Consider the following 19287-nt stretch of genomic DNA (forward strand, 5'->3'; position numbering starts at 1 on the left):
CACCGCTTGGTCACTCCATCTGTACCAATGATAAACAGCTATAATAGAATTCAGGTGTCACATCAGCCTGAGACTTCTGGTCAGCCGTGTTGCGGAGTGGCGCCCCTCAAGCTATCAGCCTCTGTCAACAGGCTAGCGACATAATTCAGGAAAATTTAACTATGGGAACAGATGAAAGTCTGACTCATGCACCGCTAGATGTGGGAAGAGAAACATCAACCTGGCATAATGTTGGGACATCATTTTACACATGGATGGGATCAAAGATGGAAATTGATAAATACTAATAGGGACACTGTCACTCTATGGTCACTAGAAATTCAATAGTTTGCGCATCATTTAAAGAAAGTGTTGGAAGGGGTGTCACGGTGGTGCAGGTGGTTAGCACTGCTGCCTCAAGGCGCTGAGGACACTGGTTCAATCCCGGTCGCAGGTCACTATCCTTGTGAGGTTTGCATATTCTCCCTGAGTCTGCGTGGGTCTCACCCCAAAGATGTGGAGGGTAGGTGGATTGACCACGCTAAATTGCCCCTGAATTGGAAAAAATTATTGGGTACTCTTAAATTTTTTAAAAAAGTATTGGAAGCATGTGGTTTCCAGGCTCCTATTAATGTGTCACTTTTGTGTTGGATTCATCCCACTCGAATATCATTTGGTGAGTGGAGAATTACAACTGTCTTCAGCCCTCTTCAACAGAAAATTGGTTTCCACTCTTGAACGCTATCTAATGATCCTGCTGGAAGACCAGCATTGGCTTGCCAGGTGAGAAAGGAAACTATTTTGAGTTTGTTTTGTTAACTTACTGAAACGTGCGCACCCAAAATGACAAAATACAAGCATTTCCTTTCTGAAGTAATAAAATGGAGAGTTTGCACTTCCTCACCTGAATGTTCAACTGTTTTATATCGTTTTTCCTGATGACAGACCGAGATATCCTCATAGTCTGGGTCTTTATCCTCGATTTTTCTTTTCATACCCGACATCTTCACAAAAAGCTGAGGAAAGCTTTGTTCTACAATGAAAAGTTCAGTCTTTAAGATCACTCACTTAAGGCACATTAATGAAAAATGTTATGCACTGGCTGCAATCACACCAGCGGTAGGAGCAAGGAAGCCACCACATCCCCGAAATTAATGGCAGCTGGGTGTCTGGCAAGTTCCATGGTGGCAATTGAGCTTCCATGTACAGTCACACCATGACACTGAGTGGGAGGGCATCAGCACTTATTCTCAGCCAGCTCATGAATATGTAAAGAACTTGCTCTAATGCAGCAATTTGACAACTTCAGGATGTATGAAGCACTTTGCAGCTAGCACAGTATTCCTTTTTTGAAATGTAGACACTGTTGAAAATTGGAAACGCAGCTGTCCAATTGTACACGGCAAAGTCCCAGAAAAAGCAATAGATAAATGACCATATCATCGGTTTGATAGTGGTGTTGGTTGAAGGATAAATATTGATCTAAAATACCAGGGAGAACACCCCTGTTCTTCTTTACGGGATCTTATAAATCCACCAAGAGGACAGATTGGACCTTAGTTTAACTTCTCATCTGAAAGGCAGCACCTTTGACAGTGCAGTACTGTACTCCCTCGGTACTGCACTGGAGCGTCGGCCTAGATTAAGTGCTCATGTTTCTGGCTTCATATATTCACAGGTCTTCTCTGCTAAAGAAGACAAAAAAAAGTGTTAATATGCTGTTAAAGGCCCCATTGAAGAAGGACCAAACCTGTAACAGTACCAGCAATTCAGCCTTGATGGTACAGCACCATGGCACAGTGGTTAGCATTGCTGCCTTGCAATGTCAGGGACCCAGGTTCAATTCCGACCTCGGATGACTGTGTGGAGTTTTCATATTCTCCCTGTGTCTGCGTAGGTTTCCTTCGGTGCTCCGGTTTCCTCCCACAGTCCAAAGATCTGCAGGTGGATTGGCCATGCTAAACTGCCCCTAAGTGTCCAAAGGTTAGGTGGGGTTACGGGGATAGGGCAAGGGATTGGGCCTAGGCAGGTGCTCTTTCAGAGGGTCGGTGCAGACTTGATGGGCTGAATTACCTCCTTCCGCACTGTAAGAATTCTATGACTCAGTGTAGATCAGGTGCTGACTGTTTGGACTCTACAGCTTAGTTATATATGTGCTTTAACAACAGGCTGTGAATAGTAAAATCGTAAATGCCATTCATTTAGAAAAGCAAGTTGCCCTGATGCATAATTTTATTTTTATTATGGCCCTAATATCTTGAGGGTATTATAATGACACACAACTCTGATTGTAGTGTATTAGATAACTTAAATCCTCTGTATTACCAAAATGTCAGACATCAGGCCACACCAGAGCCTAATAATAGGTGGCCATTTGTCAATTTATCTGTGAGCTCATGGTGTTCCAGTCCATGGACTCCCTCTCACTTTGTAGACAAATTCCCAGAGGGAATACTAAGCTCTCTGCAAAACATGTAGCACCCAATGCAGTTTTCATATTGATGCCTCCATACCGAGGGGGCAGGACAACCTCCATGATTCACAAAAGGTTAAGTCATAAGGTAAGAGCCCATGGTGTTGGAGGTACTATATTGTATATGGATAAAAAAATTGTCTAATGGGTAGGAAACAGCAAGTGGGGATAAGGGGTCATTATGTTGGCGAGCTGTAACCAGTGGGGTTCCACAGGGATCAGTGCTGGGACCGCAACAGTTTACAATATATATTAATGACTTGGAGGAACTAAGCGAATGTACTGTAGACAAATTTTCAGACACACAAAAAATAGTTGGAAGGCAAGTTGCGAGAGGGATACAAATAGTTTGCAAAGAAATATTGATAGGTTAAGTAAGTGAGCAAAAAGTTGGCAAATGGAGTGTAATGTGGGAAAATGTGAGGTTGTGTATTTGGAAGGGAGAGCAAAAAAACACTATTATTTAAATGGAGAAAAACTGCAGAAAGCTGCAACACAAAGGGACTTGGGGTACTTGTGCACAAAACACGGAAAGCTAGCACACAGGTGCAGCAGGTAATCGGGAAGGCTAATGGAATGTTGGCCCTTATTTCAAGGCGGTTGGAGTATAAGAGTCGGGAAATCTTGCTGAAACTGTACAAGGTACTACTGGTGAGACCACATCTGGAGAGCAGTTTTGGTCCCCTTATTTAAGGAAAGATATTATTTCATTGGGGGTGGTTCAGAGAAGGATGATCCCCAGTATGGGGAAATTGTCTTATGAACAAACGTCAAATAGGTTGGGACTCGACTCATTGGAATTTAGAAGAATGAGAGGTGATCTCATTGAAACATATGGCATGCTGAAGGGTCTTGACAGGGTAAATACTGAGAGGATGTTTCCCCTCATGGCAGAGTCTCAGACCAGGTAGCATAGTCTCAGAATAAAGGGGGGCCACTTTAAGACTGAGATGAGGAAGAATTTCTTCTCTCAGACGGTTGAGCATCTTTGGAACTCCTTGCCGCATAGAGCTGTGGGGGCAGAGTCCTTGTGTATATTTAAGGATGAGATAGACAGAATCTTGATTGGAAGGGAAGCAAGAGTTATGGGGAAAGGGCAGGAAAATGGACGCAAGGAAGGTCGAATCAGTCAGGAACCTTTTGCGTGGCGGAACAGGCTCTTAGGTCTCAAGGCCCAGTCCTGTTCATATTTCTTATCTTCTTATTGTCTGATGCCTTCAAAAGCATCCACTGTGCAACCTGAAAGCCACCGACAAAGGCAGTGTGAATCACGAGTCTTATTCTCCAGGGCATTTCAATAGGATGAAATTAAGTCGTCTGGATCTCAGTGCTCTGAACTTAGTATGTGCGAATACGAGTGCACAATCCCTGGATCATTGATGCCATTTTCCTGGCTGATGTTTCTTAACCCATACCACTAAAAAGGGATATAGGGGGTAGCACATGGCACAGTGGTTAGCACTGCTGCCTATGGCGCTGAGGACCCGGGTTTTAATCCAGGCCCTGGGTCACTGTCAGTGTGGTGTTTGCACATTCTCCCTGTGTCTGCGTGTGTTTCACCCCCACAACCCAAAGATATGAAGGTTAGGTGGATTGGCCACGCTAAAATTGGCAATTAATTGGGAAAAAAAATAATTGGGTTCTCAAAAACTTTTTTTTTTTGAAAAGTACAAAGATGTGAGGTAATGGGCAGGAGGTTTAGAGGACATTTAAGGAAATATTTACCCTCTTACCCTCACCACTCCACTCTTACCCCGTCATCCCTTCCCATCCCCTCTTACCCCCTCACCTTCACCCACTTATCCCCTCCCCCTTACCCCTTCCCTCACCACGTCCTCACTTAACCCTTCCCTCTTACCTCTACCCCTCAAAGCCCTCCCACCTTCTCCTCTTACTCATTCCCTCACATACACGCCCCTCTTATTCCTCCTCCTTACCCCTTCCATCACCCCCATCCCCTCACAACCCCTCCCCTCATACCCCATCCCCTCTTACCTCTTCCCCTCATATACCCATTCACTCACGCCCTTCCCCTTTCGCCCCTTCCTCTCATATCCCTTTCCCTCATACCCCTTCCCTCACATCCCCTCCCCTCATACTCTTTCCCCTTATCCCTCCCCTCTTACCGCGTCCCTCACCCCCTCCCCGCACCCCCTCCCTTGCCCTCAATCCCTCCCTCAACCCCTCTCCCCTCCATTGTCCTCAACCCCTCCCCCTCCCTTGCCCTAAACCCCTCCCCCTCCATTGCCCACAACCACTCCCCCTCCCACACATTCAACCCCTCCCCCTCCCACACCCTCAACCCCTCCCACACCCTCAACCCCCTCCGCCTCCCTCAACCCCCTCCCCCGTCTCTTGCCCTCAACCCCCTCCCCGTCCCTTGCCCTCAACCGTCCCTTGCCCTCAACCCTCTCCACCCTCCCTTGCCCTCAACCCCTTCCCCCTCCCTTGCCCTCAACCCCCTCCCCCCTACCTTGCCCTCAAACCCCCCCTCCCTTGCCCTCAACCCCCTCCCTTGCCCTCAACGCCCTCCCCCCTCCCTTGCCCTCAACCCCCTCCCTTGCCCTCAACCCACTCCCCCTCCCTTGCCCTCAACCCCCTCTCCCCTCCCTTGCCCTCAACCCCCTCCCCCCTCCATTGCCCTCAACCCCCTCTCCCTCCCTTGCCCTCAACACCCTCGCCCTCCCTTGCCCTCAACCTCCTCCCCCTCCCTTGCCCTCAACCCCCTCCCCCTCCCATGCCCTCAACCCCCTCCCCCCTCCCTTGCCGTCAACCCCCTCCCCCCTCCCTTGCCCTCAACCCCCTCCCCCCTCCCTTGCCCTCAACCCCCTCCCCCCTCCCTTGCCCTCAACCCCCTCCCCCCTCCCTTGCCCTCAACCCCCTCCCCCCTCCCTTGCCCTCAACCGGCTCCCCTTCCCTTGCCCTCAACCCCCTCCCCCTCCCTTGCCCTCAACCCCTCCCTTGCCCTCAACCCCCTCCCCCTCCCTTGCCCTCAACCCCCTCCCCCCTCCCTTGCCCTCAACCCCCTCCCTTGCCCTCAACCCCCTCCCCCTCCCTTGCCCTCAACACCCTCCCTTGCCCTCAACCCTCCCCCCTCCCTTGCCCTCAACCCCCTACCCCCTCCCTTGCCCTCAACCCCCTACCCCCTCCCTTGCCCTCAACCCCCTCCCCGTCCCTTGCCCTCAACCCTCTCCCCCTCCCTTGCCCTCAAGACCCTCCCCCTCCCTTGCCCTCAACCCCCTCCCCCATCCTTGCCCTCAACCCTCTCCCTTGCCCTCAAACCCCTCCCCCTCCCTTGCCGTCAACCCCCTCTCCCTTGCCCTCAACGCGCTCCCCCCCCCTTGCCCTCAACCCCCTCCCCGTCCCTTGCCCTCAACCCTCTCCCCCCTCCCTTGCCCTCAACCCCCCCCCCATCCTTGCCCTCAACCCGCTCCCTTGCCCTCAAACCCCTCCCCCCTCCCTTGCCGTCAACCCCCTCCCTTGCCCTCAACGACCTCCCCCCTCCCTTGCCCTCAACCCCCTCCCTTGCCCTCAACCCGTTCCCCCCTCCCTTGCCCTCAACCCCCTCCCCCATCCTTGCCCTCAACCCCCTCCCCCCTCCCTTGCCCTCAACCCCCTCCCCCTCCCTTGCCCTCAACCCCCTCCCCCTCCCTTGCCCTCAACCGCCTCCCCCTCCCTTGCCCTCAACCCCCTCTCCCTCCCCTTGCCCTCAACCCCCTCCCCTGCCCTCAACCCACTCCTCCTCCCTTGCCCTCAACCCCCTCCCCCCTCCCTTGCCCTCAACCCCCTCCCCCCTCCCTTGCCCTCAACCCCCTCCCCCCTCCCTTGCCCTCCCCCCTCCCTTGCCCTCAACCCCTCCCCCCTCCCTTGCCCTCAACCCACTCCCCCTCCCTTGCCCTCAACCCCCTCCCCCCTCCCTTGCCCTCAACCCCCTCCCCCCTCCCTTGCCCTCAACCCCCTCCCTTGCCCTCAACCCCCTCCCCCCTCCATTGCCCTCAACCCCCTCCCCCCTCCCTTGCCCTCAACCCCCTCCCCCCTCCATTGCCCTCAACCCCCTCTCCCTCCCTTGCCCTCAACACCCTCGCCCTCCCTTGCCCTCAACCTCCTCCCCCTCCCTTGCCCTCAACCCCCTCCCCCTCCCATGCCCTCAACCCCCTCCCCCCTCCCTTGCCGTCAACCCCCTCCCCCCTCCCTTGCCCTCAACCCCCTCCCCCCTCCCTTGCCCTCAACCCCCTCCCCCCTCCCTTGCCCTCAACCCCCTCCCCCCTCCCTTGCCCTCAACCCCCTCCCCCCTCCCTTGCCCTCAACCGGCTCCCCTTCCCTTGCCCTCAACCCCCTCCCCCTCCCTTGCCCTCAACCCCTCCCTTGCCCTCAACCCCCTCCCCCTCCCTTGCCCTCAACCCCCTCCCCCCTCCCTTGCCCTCAACCCCCTCCCTTGCCCTCAACCCCCTCCCCCTCCCTTGCCCTCAACACCCTCCCTTGCCCTCAACCCCTCCCCCCTCCCTTGCCCTCAACCCCCTTCCCCCTCCCTTGCCCTCAACCCCCTACCCCCTCCCTTGCCCTCAACCCCCTCCCCGTCCCTTGCCCTCAACCCTCTCCCCCTCCCTTGCCCTCAAGACCCTCCCCCTCCCTTGCCCTCAACCCCCTCCCCCATCCTTGCCCTCAACCCTCTCCCTTGCCCTCAAACCCCTCCCCCTCCCTTGCCGTCAACCCCCTCCCTTGCCCTCAACGCGCTCCCCCCCCCTTGCCCTCAACCCCCTCCCCGTCCCTTGCCCTCAACCCTCTCCCCCCTCCCTTGCCCTCAACCCCCCCCCCCATCCTTGCCCTCAACCCGCTCCCTTGCCCTCAAACCCCTCCCCCCTCCCTTGCCGTCAACCCCCTCCCTTGCCCTCAACGACCTCCCCCCTCCCTTGCCCTCAACCCCCTCCCTTGCCCTCAACCCGTTCCCCCCTCCCTTGCCCTCAACCCCCTCCCCCATCCTTGCCCTCAACCCCCTCCCCCCTCCCTTGCCCTCAACCCCCTCCCCCTCCCTTGCCCTCAACCCCCTCCCCCTCCCTTGCCCTCAACCGCCTCCCCCTCCCTTGCCCTCAACCCCCTCTCCCTCCCTTGCCCTCAACCCCCTCCCCTGCCCTCAACCCACTCCTCCTCCCTTGCCCTCAACCCCCTCCCCCCTCCCTTGCCCTCAACCCCCTCCCCCCTCCCTTGCCCTCAACCCCCTCCCCCCTCCCTTGCCCTCCCCCCTCCCTTGCCCTCAACCCCTCCCCCCTCCCTTGCCCTCAACCCACTCCCCCCTCCCTTGCCCTCAACCCCCTCCCCCCTCCCTTGCCCTCAACCCCCTCCCCCCTCCCTTGCCCTCAACCCCCTCCCTTGCCCTCAACCCCCTCCCCCCTCCATTGCCCTCAACCCCCTCCCCCCTCCCTTGCCCTCAACCCCCTCCCCCCTCCCTTGCCCTCAACCCCCTCCCCCCTCCCTTGCCCTCAACCCCCTCCCCGTCCCTTGCCCTCAACCCTCTCCCCCCTCCCTTGCCCTCAACCCCCTCCCCCATCCTTGCCCTCAACCCCCTCCCCCCATCCTTGCCCTCAACCCCCTCCCCCTCCCTTGCCCTCAACCCCCTCCCCTGCCCTCAACCCCCTCCCCCTCCCTTGCCCTCAACCCCCTCGCCCTCCCTTGCCCACAACCCCCTCCCCCTCCCTTGCCCTCAAACCCCTCCCCGCTCCCTTGCCCTCAACCCCCTCCCCCCTCCCTTGCCCTCAACCCCCTCCCCCCTCCCTTGCCCTCAACCCCCTCCCCCCTCCCTTGCCCTCAACCCCCTCCCCCCTCCCTTGCCCTCAACCCCCTCCCTTGCCCTCAACCCCCTCCCCCCTCCCTTGCCCTCAACCCCCTCCCCCCTCCCTTGCCCTCAACCCCGTCCCCCCTCCCTTGCCCTCAACACCCTCCCCCTCCCTTGCCCTCAACTCCCTCCCCCCTCCCTTGCCCTCAACTCCCTCCCCCTCCCTTCCCCTCAACCCCCTCCCCTCCTTCCTTGCCCTCAGCCCCCTCCCCCTCCCTTGCCCTCAACCCCCTCCCTTGCCCTCAACCCCCTCCCTTGCCCTCAACCCCCTCCCCCTCCCCGCCCTCAACCCCCTCCCCCAACCCCTCCCCCACACTAAACCCCCTCCCTTGCCCTCAGCCGCCTCCCTCCCTTGCACTCAACCCCCTCCCCCGCACTTGCCCTCAACCCCCTCCCCCGCCCTCAACCCCCTCCCCTGCCCTCAACCCCTCCCCCCTCCCTTGCCCTCAACCCCCTCCCCCCTCCCTTGCACTAAACCCCCTCCCCCCTCCCTTGCCCTCAACCCCCTCCCCCCCTTGCCCTCAACCCCCTCCCCCCTCCCTTGCCCTCAACCCCCTCCCCCCTCCCTTGCCCTCAACCCCCTCCCCCCTCCCTTGCCCTCAACCCCCTCCCGCCTCCCTTGCCCTCAACCCCCTCCCCCTCCCTTGCCCTCAACCACCTCCCTCCTCCCTTGCCCTCAACCCCCTCCCCCGCCCTCAACTCCCTCCCCCTCCCTTGCACTCAACCCCCTCCCTTGCCCTCAACCCCCTCCCTTGCCCTCAACCCCCTCCCCTGCCCTCGATCTCCTCCCTTGCCCTCAACCCCCTCCCTTGCCCTCAACCCCCTCCCCGCCCTCAACTCCCTCCCCCTCCCTTGCACTCAACCCCCTCCCTTGCCCTCAACCCCCTCCCTTGCCCTCGATCCCCTCCCTTGCCCTCGATCCCCTCCCTTGCCCTCAACCACCTCCCTTGCCCTCAACCCCCTCCCCTCCATTGTCCTCAACCCCCTCCCCCCTCCTTGCCGTCAACCCCCTCCCCCCTCCTTGCCCTCAACCCCCTCCACCCTCCTTGCCCTCAACCCCCTCCCCCTCCTTGCCCTCAACCCCCTCCCCTCTCCCTTGTCCTCAACCCCCTCCCTTGCCCTCAACCCCCTCACCCGCCCTCAACCCCCTCCCCCGCCCTCAACCCCCTCCCTTGCCCTCAACCCCCTCCCTCCCCCTCCCTTGCCCTCAACCCCCTCCCTTGCCCTCAACCCCCTCCCTTGCCCTCAAATCCCTCCCCCTCCCTCCCTTCCCCTCAAACCCCTCCCCCTCCCTCCCTTCCCCTCAAACCCCTCCCCCTCGTTCCCTTCCCCTCAACCCCTCCCCCTTGCCCTCGACCCCCTCCCCCCCTTGCCCTCGACCCCCTCCCCATCGACCCCCCCATGCACTCAACCCCCTCCCGCTTGCCCTCGACCCCCTTCCCCTTGCCCTCGACCCCCCTCCCACTTGCCCTCAACCCCCTCCCCCGCCCACAACTCCCTCCCCTGCCCTCAACCACCTCCCCCCTCCATTGCCCTCAATCCCCTCCCCCCTTGCCCTCAACCCCCTCCCCCGCCCTTGCCCTCAACCCCCTCCCCCTCTCTTGCCCTCAACCCCCTCCCCTGCCCTCAACCCCCTCCCTTGCCCTCAAATCCCTCCCCCTCCCTCCCTTCCCCTCAAACCCCTCCCCCTCCCTCCCTCTCAAACCACTCCCCCTCGTTCCCTTCCCCTCAACCCCTCCCCCCTTGCCCTCGACCCCCTCCCCCCTTGCCCTCGACCCCCTCCCCATCGACCCCCTCCCCCCATGCACTCAACCCCCTCCCCCTTGCCCTCGACCCCCTTCCCCAACCCCTCCCCCACACAAAACCCCCTCCCTTGCCCTCAGCCGCCTCCCTCCCTTGCACTCAACCCCCTCCCCCGCACTTGCCCTCAACCCCCTCCCCCGCCCTCAACCCCCTCCCCCGCCCTCAACCCCCTCCCCCGCCCTCAACCCCTCCCCCCTCCCTTGCCCTCAACCCCCTCCCCCTCCCTTGCCCTCAACCCCCTCCCCCTCCCTTGCCCTCAACCCCCTCCCCCCTCCCTTGCCCTCAACCCCCTCCCCCCTCCCTTGCCCTCAACCCCCTCCCCCTCCCTTGCCCTCAACCCCCTCCCCCCTCCCTTGCCCTCAACCCCCTCCCCCCTCCCTTGCCCTCAACCCCCTCCCCCCTCCCTTGCCCTCAACCCCCTCCCACCTCCCTTGCCCTCAACCCCCTCCCCCTCCCTTGCCCTCAACCACCTCCCTCCTCCCTTGCACTCAACCCCCTCCCCCGCCCTCAACTCCCTCCCCCTCCCTTGCACTCAACCCCCTCCCTTGCCCTCAACCCCCTCCCTTGCCGTCAACCCCCTCCCCTGCCCTCAACACCCTCCCCCGCCCTCAACCGCTTGCCCCCTCCCTTGCCCTCAACCCGTCCCCCTCCCTTGCCCTCAATCCCCTCCCCCTCCCTTGCGCACAACCCCCTCCCCCACCCTTGCCCTCAACCCCCTCCTCCTCCCTTTCCCTCAACCCCCTCCCCCTCCCTTGCCCTCAACCCCCTCCCCCTCCCTTGCCCTCAACCCCCTCCCCCTCCCTTGCCCTCAACCCCCTCCCCCACCATTGCCCTCAACCCCCTCCCCCTACCTTGCCCTCAACCCCCTCCCTTGCCCTCAACCCCCTCCCCCCTCCACCGCCACCTCCACCCCTCCCCCTCCCTTGCCCTCCACCCCCCCCCCTCCACCCCTCCCCTCCCTTGCCCTCAACCCCCTCCCTTGCCCTCAACCCCCTCCCCCCTCCCTTGCCCTCAACCCCCTCCCCCCTCCCTTGCCCTCAACCCCCTCCCCCCTCCCTTGCCCTCAACCCCCTCCCCCCTCCCTTGCCCTCAACCCCCTCCCCCCTCCCTTGCCCTCAACCCCCTCCCCTCTCCCTTGCCCTCAACCCCCTCCCTCTCCCTTGCCCTCAAACCCCTCCCCCGCCCTAAACCCCCGACCCCTCCCTTGCCCTCAACCCCCTCCCTTGCCCTCAACCCCCTCCCCGTCCCTTGCCCTCAACCCTCTCCCCCTCCCTTGCCCTCAAGACCCTCCCCCTCCCTTGCCCTCAACCCCCTCCCCCATCCTTGCCCTCAACCCTCTCCCTTGCCCTCAAACCCCTCCCCCTCCCTTGCCGTCAACCCCCTCCCTTGCCCTCAACGCGCTCCCCCCCCCTTGCCCTCAACCCCCTCCCCGTCCCTTGCCCTCAACCCTCTCCCCCCTCCCTTGCCCTCAACCCCCTCCCCCCATCCTTGCCCTCAATCCGCTCCCTTGCCCTCAAACCCCTCCCCCCTCCCTTGCCGTCAACCCCCTCCCTTGCCCTCAACGCCCTCCCCCCTCCCTTGCCCTCAACCCCCTCCCTTGCCCTCAACCCGTTCCCCCCTCCCTTGCCCTCAACCCCCTCCCCCCATCCTTGCCCTCAACCCCCTCCCCCCTCCCTTGCCCTCAACCCCCTCCCTTGCCCTCAACCCCCTCCCCCTCCCTCAACCCCCTCCCCCTCCCTTGCCCTCAACCCCCTCCCCTGCCCTCAACCCCCTCTCCCTCCCTTGCCCTCAACCCCCTCCCCCTCCTTGCCCTCAACCCACTCCTCCTCCCTTGCCCTCAACCCCCCTCCCCCCTCCCTTGCCCTCAACCCCCTCCCCCCTCCCTTGCCCTCAACCCCCTCCCCCTCCCTTGCCCTCAACCCCTCCCCCCTCCCTTGCCCTCAACCCCCTCCCCCCTCCCTTGCCCTCAACCCCTCCCCCCTCCCTTGCCCTCAACCCACTCCCCCCTCCCTTGCCCTCAACCCCCTCCCCCCTCCCTTGCCCTCAACCCCCTCCCCCCTCCCTTGCCCTCAACCCCCTCCCCCCTCCCTTGCCCTCAACCCCCTCCCCCCTCCCTTGCCCTCAACCCCCTCCCCCCTCCCTTGCCCTCAACCCCCTCCCTTGCCCTCAACCCCCTCCCCCCTCCCTTGCCCTCAACCCCCTCCCCGTCCCTTGCCCTCAACCCTCTCCCCCCTCCCTTGCCCTCAACCCCCTCCCCCATCCTTGCCCTCAACCCCCTCCCCCCATCCTTGCCCTCAACCCCCTCCCCCTCCCTTGCCCTCAACCCCCTCCCCCTCCCTTGCCCTCAACCCCCTCCCCCTCCCTTGCCCTCAACCCCCTCGCCCTCCCTTGCCACAACCCCCTCCCCCTCCCTTGCCCTCAAACCCCTCCCCCCTCCCTTGCCCTCAACCCCTCCCCTGCCCTCAACCCCCTCCCCCCTCCCCTGCCCTCAACCCCCTCCCCCCTCCCTTGCCCTCAACCCCCTCCCCCCTCCCTTGCCCTCAACCCCCTCCCCCCTCCCTTGCCCTCAACCCCCTCCCCCCTCCCTTGCCCTCAACCCCCTCCCCCTCCCTTGCCCTCAACCCCCTCCCCCCTCCCTTGCCCTCAACCCCCTCCCCCCTCCCTTGCCCTCAACCCCCTCCCCCCTCCCTTGCCCTCAACCCCCTCCCCCCTCCCTTGCCCTCAACCCCCTCCCCCTCCCTTGCCCTCAACTCCGGCCCCCTCCCTTGCCCTCAACCCCCTCCCTTGCCCTCAACCCCCCTCCCCCTCCCTTGCCCTCAACCCGTCCCCCCTCCCTTGCCCTCAACACCCTCCCCCTCCCTTGCCCTCAACTCCCTCCCCCCTCCCTTGCCCTCAACTCCCTCCCCCTCCCTTCCCCTCAACCCCCTCCCCTCCTTCCTTGCCCTCAGCCCCCCTCCCCCTCCCTTGCCCTCAACCCCCTCCCTTGCCCTCAACCCCCTCCCCCTCCCCGCCCTCAACCCCCTCCCCCAACCCCTCCCCCACACTAAACCCCCTCCCTTGCCCTCAGCCGCCTCCCTCCCTTGCACTCAACCCCCTCCCCCGCACTTGCCCTCAACCCCCTCCCCCCGCCCTCAACCCCCCTCCCCCGCCCTCAACCCCTCCCCCCTCCCCTTGCCCTCAACCCCCTTCCCCCTCCCTTGCCCTAAACCCCCTCCCCCCTCCCTTGCCCTCAACCCCCTCCCCCCCTTGCCCTCAACCCCCTCCCCCCTCCATTGCCCTCAACCCCCTCCCTTGCCCTCAACCCCCTCCCCCCTCCCTTGCCCTCAACCCCCTCCCCCTCCCTTGCCCTCAACCCCCTCCCGCCTCCCTTGCCCTCAACCCCCTCGCCCTCCCTTGCCCTCAACCACCCCCCTCCTCCCTTGCCCTCAACCCCCTCCCTCAACTCCCTCCCCCTCCCTTGCACTCAACCCCCATCCTTGCCCTCAACACCCTCCCTTGCCCTCAACCCCCTCTCCTGCCCTCGATCTCCTCCCTTGCCCTCAACCCCCTCCTTTGCCCTCAACCCCCTCCCCCGCCCTCAACTCCCTCCCTTGCACTCAACCCCCTCCCTTGCCCTCAACCCCCTCCCTTGCCCTCAACCCCCTCCCCTGCCCTCGATCCCCTCCCTTGCCCTCAACCCCCTCCCTTGCCCTCAACCCCCTCCCTTGCCCTCAACCCCCTCCCCTCCATTGTCCTCAACCCCCTCCCCCCTCCTTGCCCTCAACCCCCTCCCCCCTCCTTGCCCTCAACCCCCTCCACCCTCCTTGCCCTCAACCCCCTCCACCCTCCTTGCCCTCAACCCCCTCCCCCCTCCTTGCCCTCAACCCCCTCCCCTCTCCCTTGTCCTCAACCCCCTCCCTTGCCCTCAACCCCCTCCCCCGCCCTCAACCCCCTCCCCCGCCCTCATCCCCCTCCCTTGCCCTCAACCCCCTCCCTCCCCCCTCCCTTGCCCTCAACCCCCTCCCTTGCCCTCAACCCCCTCCCTTGCCCTCAAATCCCTCCCCCTCCCTCCCTTCCCCTCAAACCCCTCCCCCTCCCTCCCTTCCCCTCAAACCCCTCCCCCTCGTTCCCTTCCCCTCAACCCCTCCCCCTTGCCCTCGACCCCCTCCCCCCCTTGCCCTCGACCCCCTCCCCATCGACCCCCCCATGCACTCAACCCCCTCCCGCTTGCCCTCGACCCCCTTCCCCTTGCCCTCGACCCCCCTCCCCCTTGCCCTCAACCCCCTCCCCCGCCCACAACTCCCTCCCCTGCCCTCAACCGCCTCCCCCCTCCATTGCCCTCAATCCCCTCCCACCTTGCCCTCAACCCCCTCCCCCGCCCTTGCCCTCAATCCCCTCCCCCTCTCTTGCCCTCAACCCCCTCCCCTGCCCTCAACCCCCTCCCTTGCCCTCAAATCCCTCCCCCTCCCTCCCTTCCCCTCAAACCCCTCCCCTCCCTCCCTCTCAAACCACTCCCCCTCGTTCACTTCCCCTCAACCCCTCCCCCCTTGCCCTCGACCCCCTCCCCCCTTGCCCTCGACCCCCTCCCCATCGACCCCCTCCCCCCATGCACTCAACCCCCTCCCCCTTGCCCTCGACCCCCTTCCCCAACCCCTCCCCCACACAAAACCCCCTCCCTTGCCCTCAGCCGCCTCCCTCCCTTGCACTCAACCCCCTCCCCCGCACTTGCCCTCAACCCCCTCCCCCGCCCTCAACCCCCTCCCCCGCCCTCAACCCCCTCCCCCGCCCTCAACGCCTCCCCCCTCCCTTGCCCTCAACCCCCTCCCCCTCCCTTGCCCTCAACCCCCTCCCCCCTCCCTTGCCATCAACCCCCTCCCCCCTCCCTTGCCCTCAACCCCCTCCCCCCTCCCTTGCCCTCAACCCCCTCCCCCCTCCCTTGCCCTCAACCCCCTCCCCCCTCCCTTGCCCTCAACCACCTCCCCCTCCCTTGCCCTCAACCCCCTCCCACCTCCCTTGCCCTCAACCCCCTCCCCCTCCCTTGCCCTCAACCACCTCCCTCCTCCCTTGCCCTCAACCCCCTCCCCCGCCCTCAACTCCCTCCCCCTCCCTTGCACTCAACCCCCTCCCTTGCCCTCAACCCCCTCCCTTGCCGTCAACCCCCTCCCCTGCCCTCAACCGCTTGCCCCCTCCCTTGCCCTCAACCCGTCCCCCTCCCTTGCCCTCAATCCCCTCCCCCTCCCTTGCGCACAACCCCCTCCGCCACCCTTGCCCTCAACCCCCTCCTCCTCCCTTTCCCTCAACCCCCTCCCCCTCCCTTGCCCTCAACCCCCTCCCCCTCCCTTGTCCTCAACCCCCTCCCCCTCCCTTGCCCTCAACCCCCTCCCCCACCATTGCCCTCAACCCCCTCCCCCTCCCTTGCCCTCAACCCCCTCCCTTGCCCTCAATCCCCTCCCCCCTCCACCGCCACCTCCACCCCTCCCCCTCCCTTGCCCTCCACCCCCCCCTCCACCCCTCCCCTCCCTTGCCCTCAACCCCCTCCCTTGCCCTCAACCCCCTCCCCTCTCCCTTGCCCTCAACCCCCTCCCTCTCCCTTGCCCTCAAACCCCTCCCCCGCCCTAAACCCCCGACCCCTCCCTTGCCCTCAACCCCCTCCCTTGCCCAAAACCCCCTCCCTTGCCCTCAATCCCCTCCCCCCTCTCTTGCCCTCAACCCCCTCCACCTCCCTTGCACTCAACCCCCTCGCCCTCCCTTGCCCTCAACCCCCTCCCCCCTCCCTTGCCCTCAACCCCCTCCCCCCTCCCTTGCCCTCAACCCCCTCCCCCTCCCTTGCCCTCAACCCCCTCCCCCCTCCCTTGCCCTCAACCCCCTCCCCCCTCCCTTGCCCTCAACCCCCTCCCCCCTCCCTTGCCCTCAACCCCCTCCCTTGCCCTCAACCCCCTCCCTTGCCCTCAACCCCCTCCCTTGCCCTCAACCCCCTCCCCCCTCCCCTGCCCTCAACCCCCTCCCTTGCCCTCAACCCCCTCCCTTGCCCTCAACCCCCTCCCCCTCCCTTGCCCTCAATCCCCTCCCTCCTCCCTTGCCCTCAATCCCCTCCCTCCTCCCTTGCCCTCAACCCCTCCCTCCTCCCTTGCCCTCAACCCCTCCCCCCTCCCTTGCCCTCAACCCCCTCCGTCCTCCCTTGCCCTCAACCCCTCCCTCCTCCCTTGCCCTCAACCCCCTCCCTTGCCCTCAACCCCCTCCCTCCTCCCTTGCCCTCAACCCCCTCCCTCGCCCCCCTCCCTCCTCCCTTGCCCTCAACCCCCTCCCTTGCCCTCAACCCCCTCCCTTGCCCTCAACCCCCACCCCCGCCCTCAACCCCCTCCCTTGCCCTCAACCCCCTCCCCTGCCCTCAACCCCCGCCTCTCCGGCCTGTACTTACTCGCAGGTTCGGACTCTCCCCCGGGATTCTCTCCCTGACCCCCGAAGCCGCGGTTACCCGGGGCCGCTAAAAGCCTGGGGCCTCCTCGCCGCGTGGAGCGAAAGCTGAGGCGGAGCGAAAATGACGGGGCGGTGGCCAGGAACGTGGCCGAGCCCGGAGCGGCAGCGACCTCCAGCCGCCTCCCTCCCGGCCTCGGCTCCCAGAGAGGCAGGAGAGCGGAGCGGAGCCCGAGAGAGCGGCAGCGGCCACGGGGGGAGGGGGAGGGAGGCAGAGAGAATAGAGGGATAGAGGAGATGGACTGAGAGAGGGAGATAGAGAGAATAAAGGGATAGAGGAGATGGACTGAGAGAGGGAGATAGAGAGAATAAAGGGATAGAGGAGATGGACTGAGAGAGGGAGATAGAGAGAATAAAGGGATAGAGGAGATGGACTGAGAGAGGGAGATAGAGAGAATAAAGGGATAGAGGAGATGGACTGAGAGAGGGAGATAGAGAGAATAAAGGGATAGAGGAGATGGACTGAGAGAGGGAGATAGAGAGAATAAAGAGATAGAGGAGATGGACTGAGAGAGGGAGATAGAGAGAATAAAGGGATAGAGGAGATGGGCTGAGAGAGGGAGATAGAGAGAATAAAGGGATAGAGGAGATGGACTGAGAGAGGCAGATAGAGAGAATAAAGAGATAGAGGAGATGGACTGAGAGAGGGAGATAGAGAGAATAAAGGGATAGAGGAGATGGACTGAGAGAGGGAGATAGAGAGAATAAAGGGATAGAGGAGATGGACTGAGAGAGGGAGAGAGAGAGAATAGAGGGATAGAGGAGATGGACTGAGAGAGGGAGATAGAGAGAATAAAGAGATAGAGGAGATGGACTGAGAGAGGGAGATAGAGAGAATAAAGGGATAGAGGAGATGGACTGAGAGAGGGAGATAGAGAGAATAAAGGGATAGAGGAGATGGACTGAGAGAGGGAGATAGAGAGAATAAAGGGATAGAGGAGATGGACTGAGAGAGGGAGATAGAGAGAATAAAGAGATAGAGGAGATGGACTGAGAGAGGGAGATAGAGAGAATAAAGGGATAGAGGAGATGGGCTGAGAGGGAGATAGAGAGAATAGAGGGATAGAGGAGATGGACTGAGAGAGGGAGATAGAGAGAATAAAGGGATAGAGGAGATGGACTGAGAGAGGGAGATAGAGAGAATAAAGGGATAGAGGAGATGGACTGAGAGGGAGATAGAGAGAATAGAGGGATAGAGGAGATGGACTGAGAGAGGGAGATAGAGAGAATAAAGGGATAGAGGAGATGGACTGAGAGAGGGAGATAGAGAGAATAAAGGGATAGGGGAGATGGACTGAGAGGGAGATAGAGAGAATAGAGGAGATGGACTGAGAGAGGGAGATAGAGAGAATAAAGGGATAGAGGAGATGGACTGAGAGAGGGAGATAGAGAGAATAAAGGGATAGAGGAGATGGACTGAGAGTGGCAGATAGAGTGAATAGAGGGATAGAGGAGATGGGCTGAGAGAGGCAGATAGAGAGAATAGAGGGATAGAGGAGATGGGCTGAGAGAGGGAGATAGAGAAAATAAAGGGATAGAGGAGATGGGCTGAGAGAGGGAGATAGAGAGAATAAAGGGATAGAGGAGATGGGCTGAGAGAGGGAGATAGAGAGAATAAAGGGATAGAGGAGATGGACTGAGAGAGGCAGATAGAGAGAATAGAGGGATAGAGGAGATGGGCTGAGAGAGGGAGATAGAGAAAATAAAGGGATAGAGGAGATGGGCTGAGAGAGGGAGATAGAGAGAATAAAGGGATAGAGGAGATGGACTGAGAGAGGCAGATAGAGAGAATAGAGGGATAGAGGAGATGGGCTGAGAGAGGGAGATAGAGAAAATAAAGGGATAGAGGAGATGGGCTGAGAGAGGGAGATAGAGAGAATAAAGGGATAGAGGAGATGGACTGAGAGAGGGAGATAGAGAGAATAAAGGGATAGAGGAGATGGACTGTGAGAGGCAGATAGAGAGAATAGAGGGATAGAGGAGATGGGCTGAGAGAGGGAGATAGAGAAAATAAAGGGATAGAGGAGATGGGCTGAGAGAGGGAGATAGAGAGAATAACGGGATAGAGGAGATGGACTGAGAGAGGGAGATAGAGAGAATAAAGGGATAGAGGAGATGGACTGAGAGAGGGAGATAGAGAAAATAAAGGGATAGAGGAGATGGACTGAGAGAGGGAGATAGAGAGAATAAAGGGATAGAGGAGATAGACTGAGAGAGGCAGATAGAGAGAATAGAAGGATAGAGGAGATGGGCTGAGAGAGGGAAATAGAGAAAATAAAGGGATAGAGGAGATGGACTGAGAGAGGGAGATAGAGAGAATAAAGGGATAGAGGAGATGGACTGAGAGAGGGACATAGAGAGAATAAAGGGATAGAGGAGATGGACTGAGAGAGGGAGATAGAGAGAATAAAGGGATAGAGGAGATGGACTGAGAGGGAGATAGAGAGAATAGAGGGATAGAGGAGATGGACTGAGAGAGGGAGGCAGAGAGAATGAAGGGATAGAGGAGATGGACTGAGAGAGGGAGATAGAGAGAATAAAGGGATAGAGGAGATGGACTGAGAGAGGCAGATAGAGAGAATAGAGGGATAGAGGAGATGGGCTGAGAGAGGGAGATAGAGAAAATAAAGGGATAGAGGAGATGGGCTGAGAGAGGGAGATAGAGAGAATAAAGGGATAGAGGAGATGGACTGAGAGAGGGAGATAGAGAGAATAAAGGGATAGAGGAGATGGACTGAGAGAGGCAGAT

The 19287-nt window shown here is 61.2% G+C and overlaps 1 protein-coding gene across 4 annotated transcripts in view; it reads right to left on the bottom strand.

Moving 5' to 3' along the window:
• The window catches only part of yeats2 (YEATS domain containing 2), a 210402-nt gene extending 193560 nt beyond the window's left edge, over nt 1–16842 (bottom strand). For all 4 annotated transcript variants that reach the window (XM_072474759.1, XM_072474758.1, XM_072474756.1 and 1 more), the window contains exons 1-2: nt 16483–16842; nt 884–1012 (exon numbers count right to left, since the gene is read on the bottom strand). In XM_072474759.1, the coding sequence (XP_072330860.1) occupies nt 884–983 (100 nt within the window). In that variant the 5' untranslated portion in view covers nt 984–1012; nt 16483–16842. The remainder of the gene's footprint in view (nt 1–883; nt 1013–16482) is intronic.
• Between the last annotated feature and the right edge of the window lie 2445 nt (nt 16843–19287).

Source organism: Scyliorhinus torazame, chromosome 14 (assembly GCF_047496885.1).
Source record: "Scyliorhinus torazame isolate Kashiwa2021f chromosome 14, sScyTor2.1, whole genome shotgun sequence".
Lineage (NCBI taxonomy): Eukaryota > Metazoa > Chordata > Chondrichthyes > Carcharhiniformes > Scyliorhinidae > Scyliorhinus > Scyliorhinus torazame.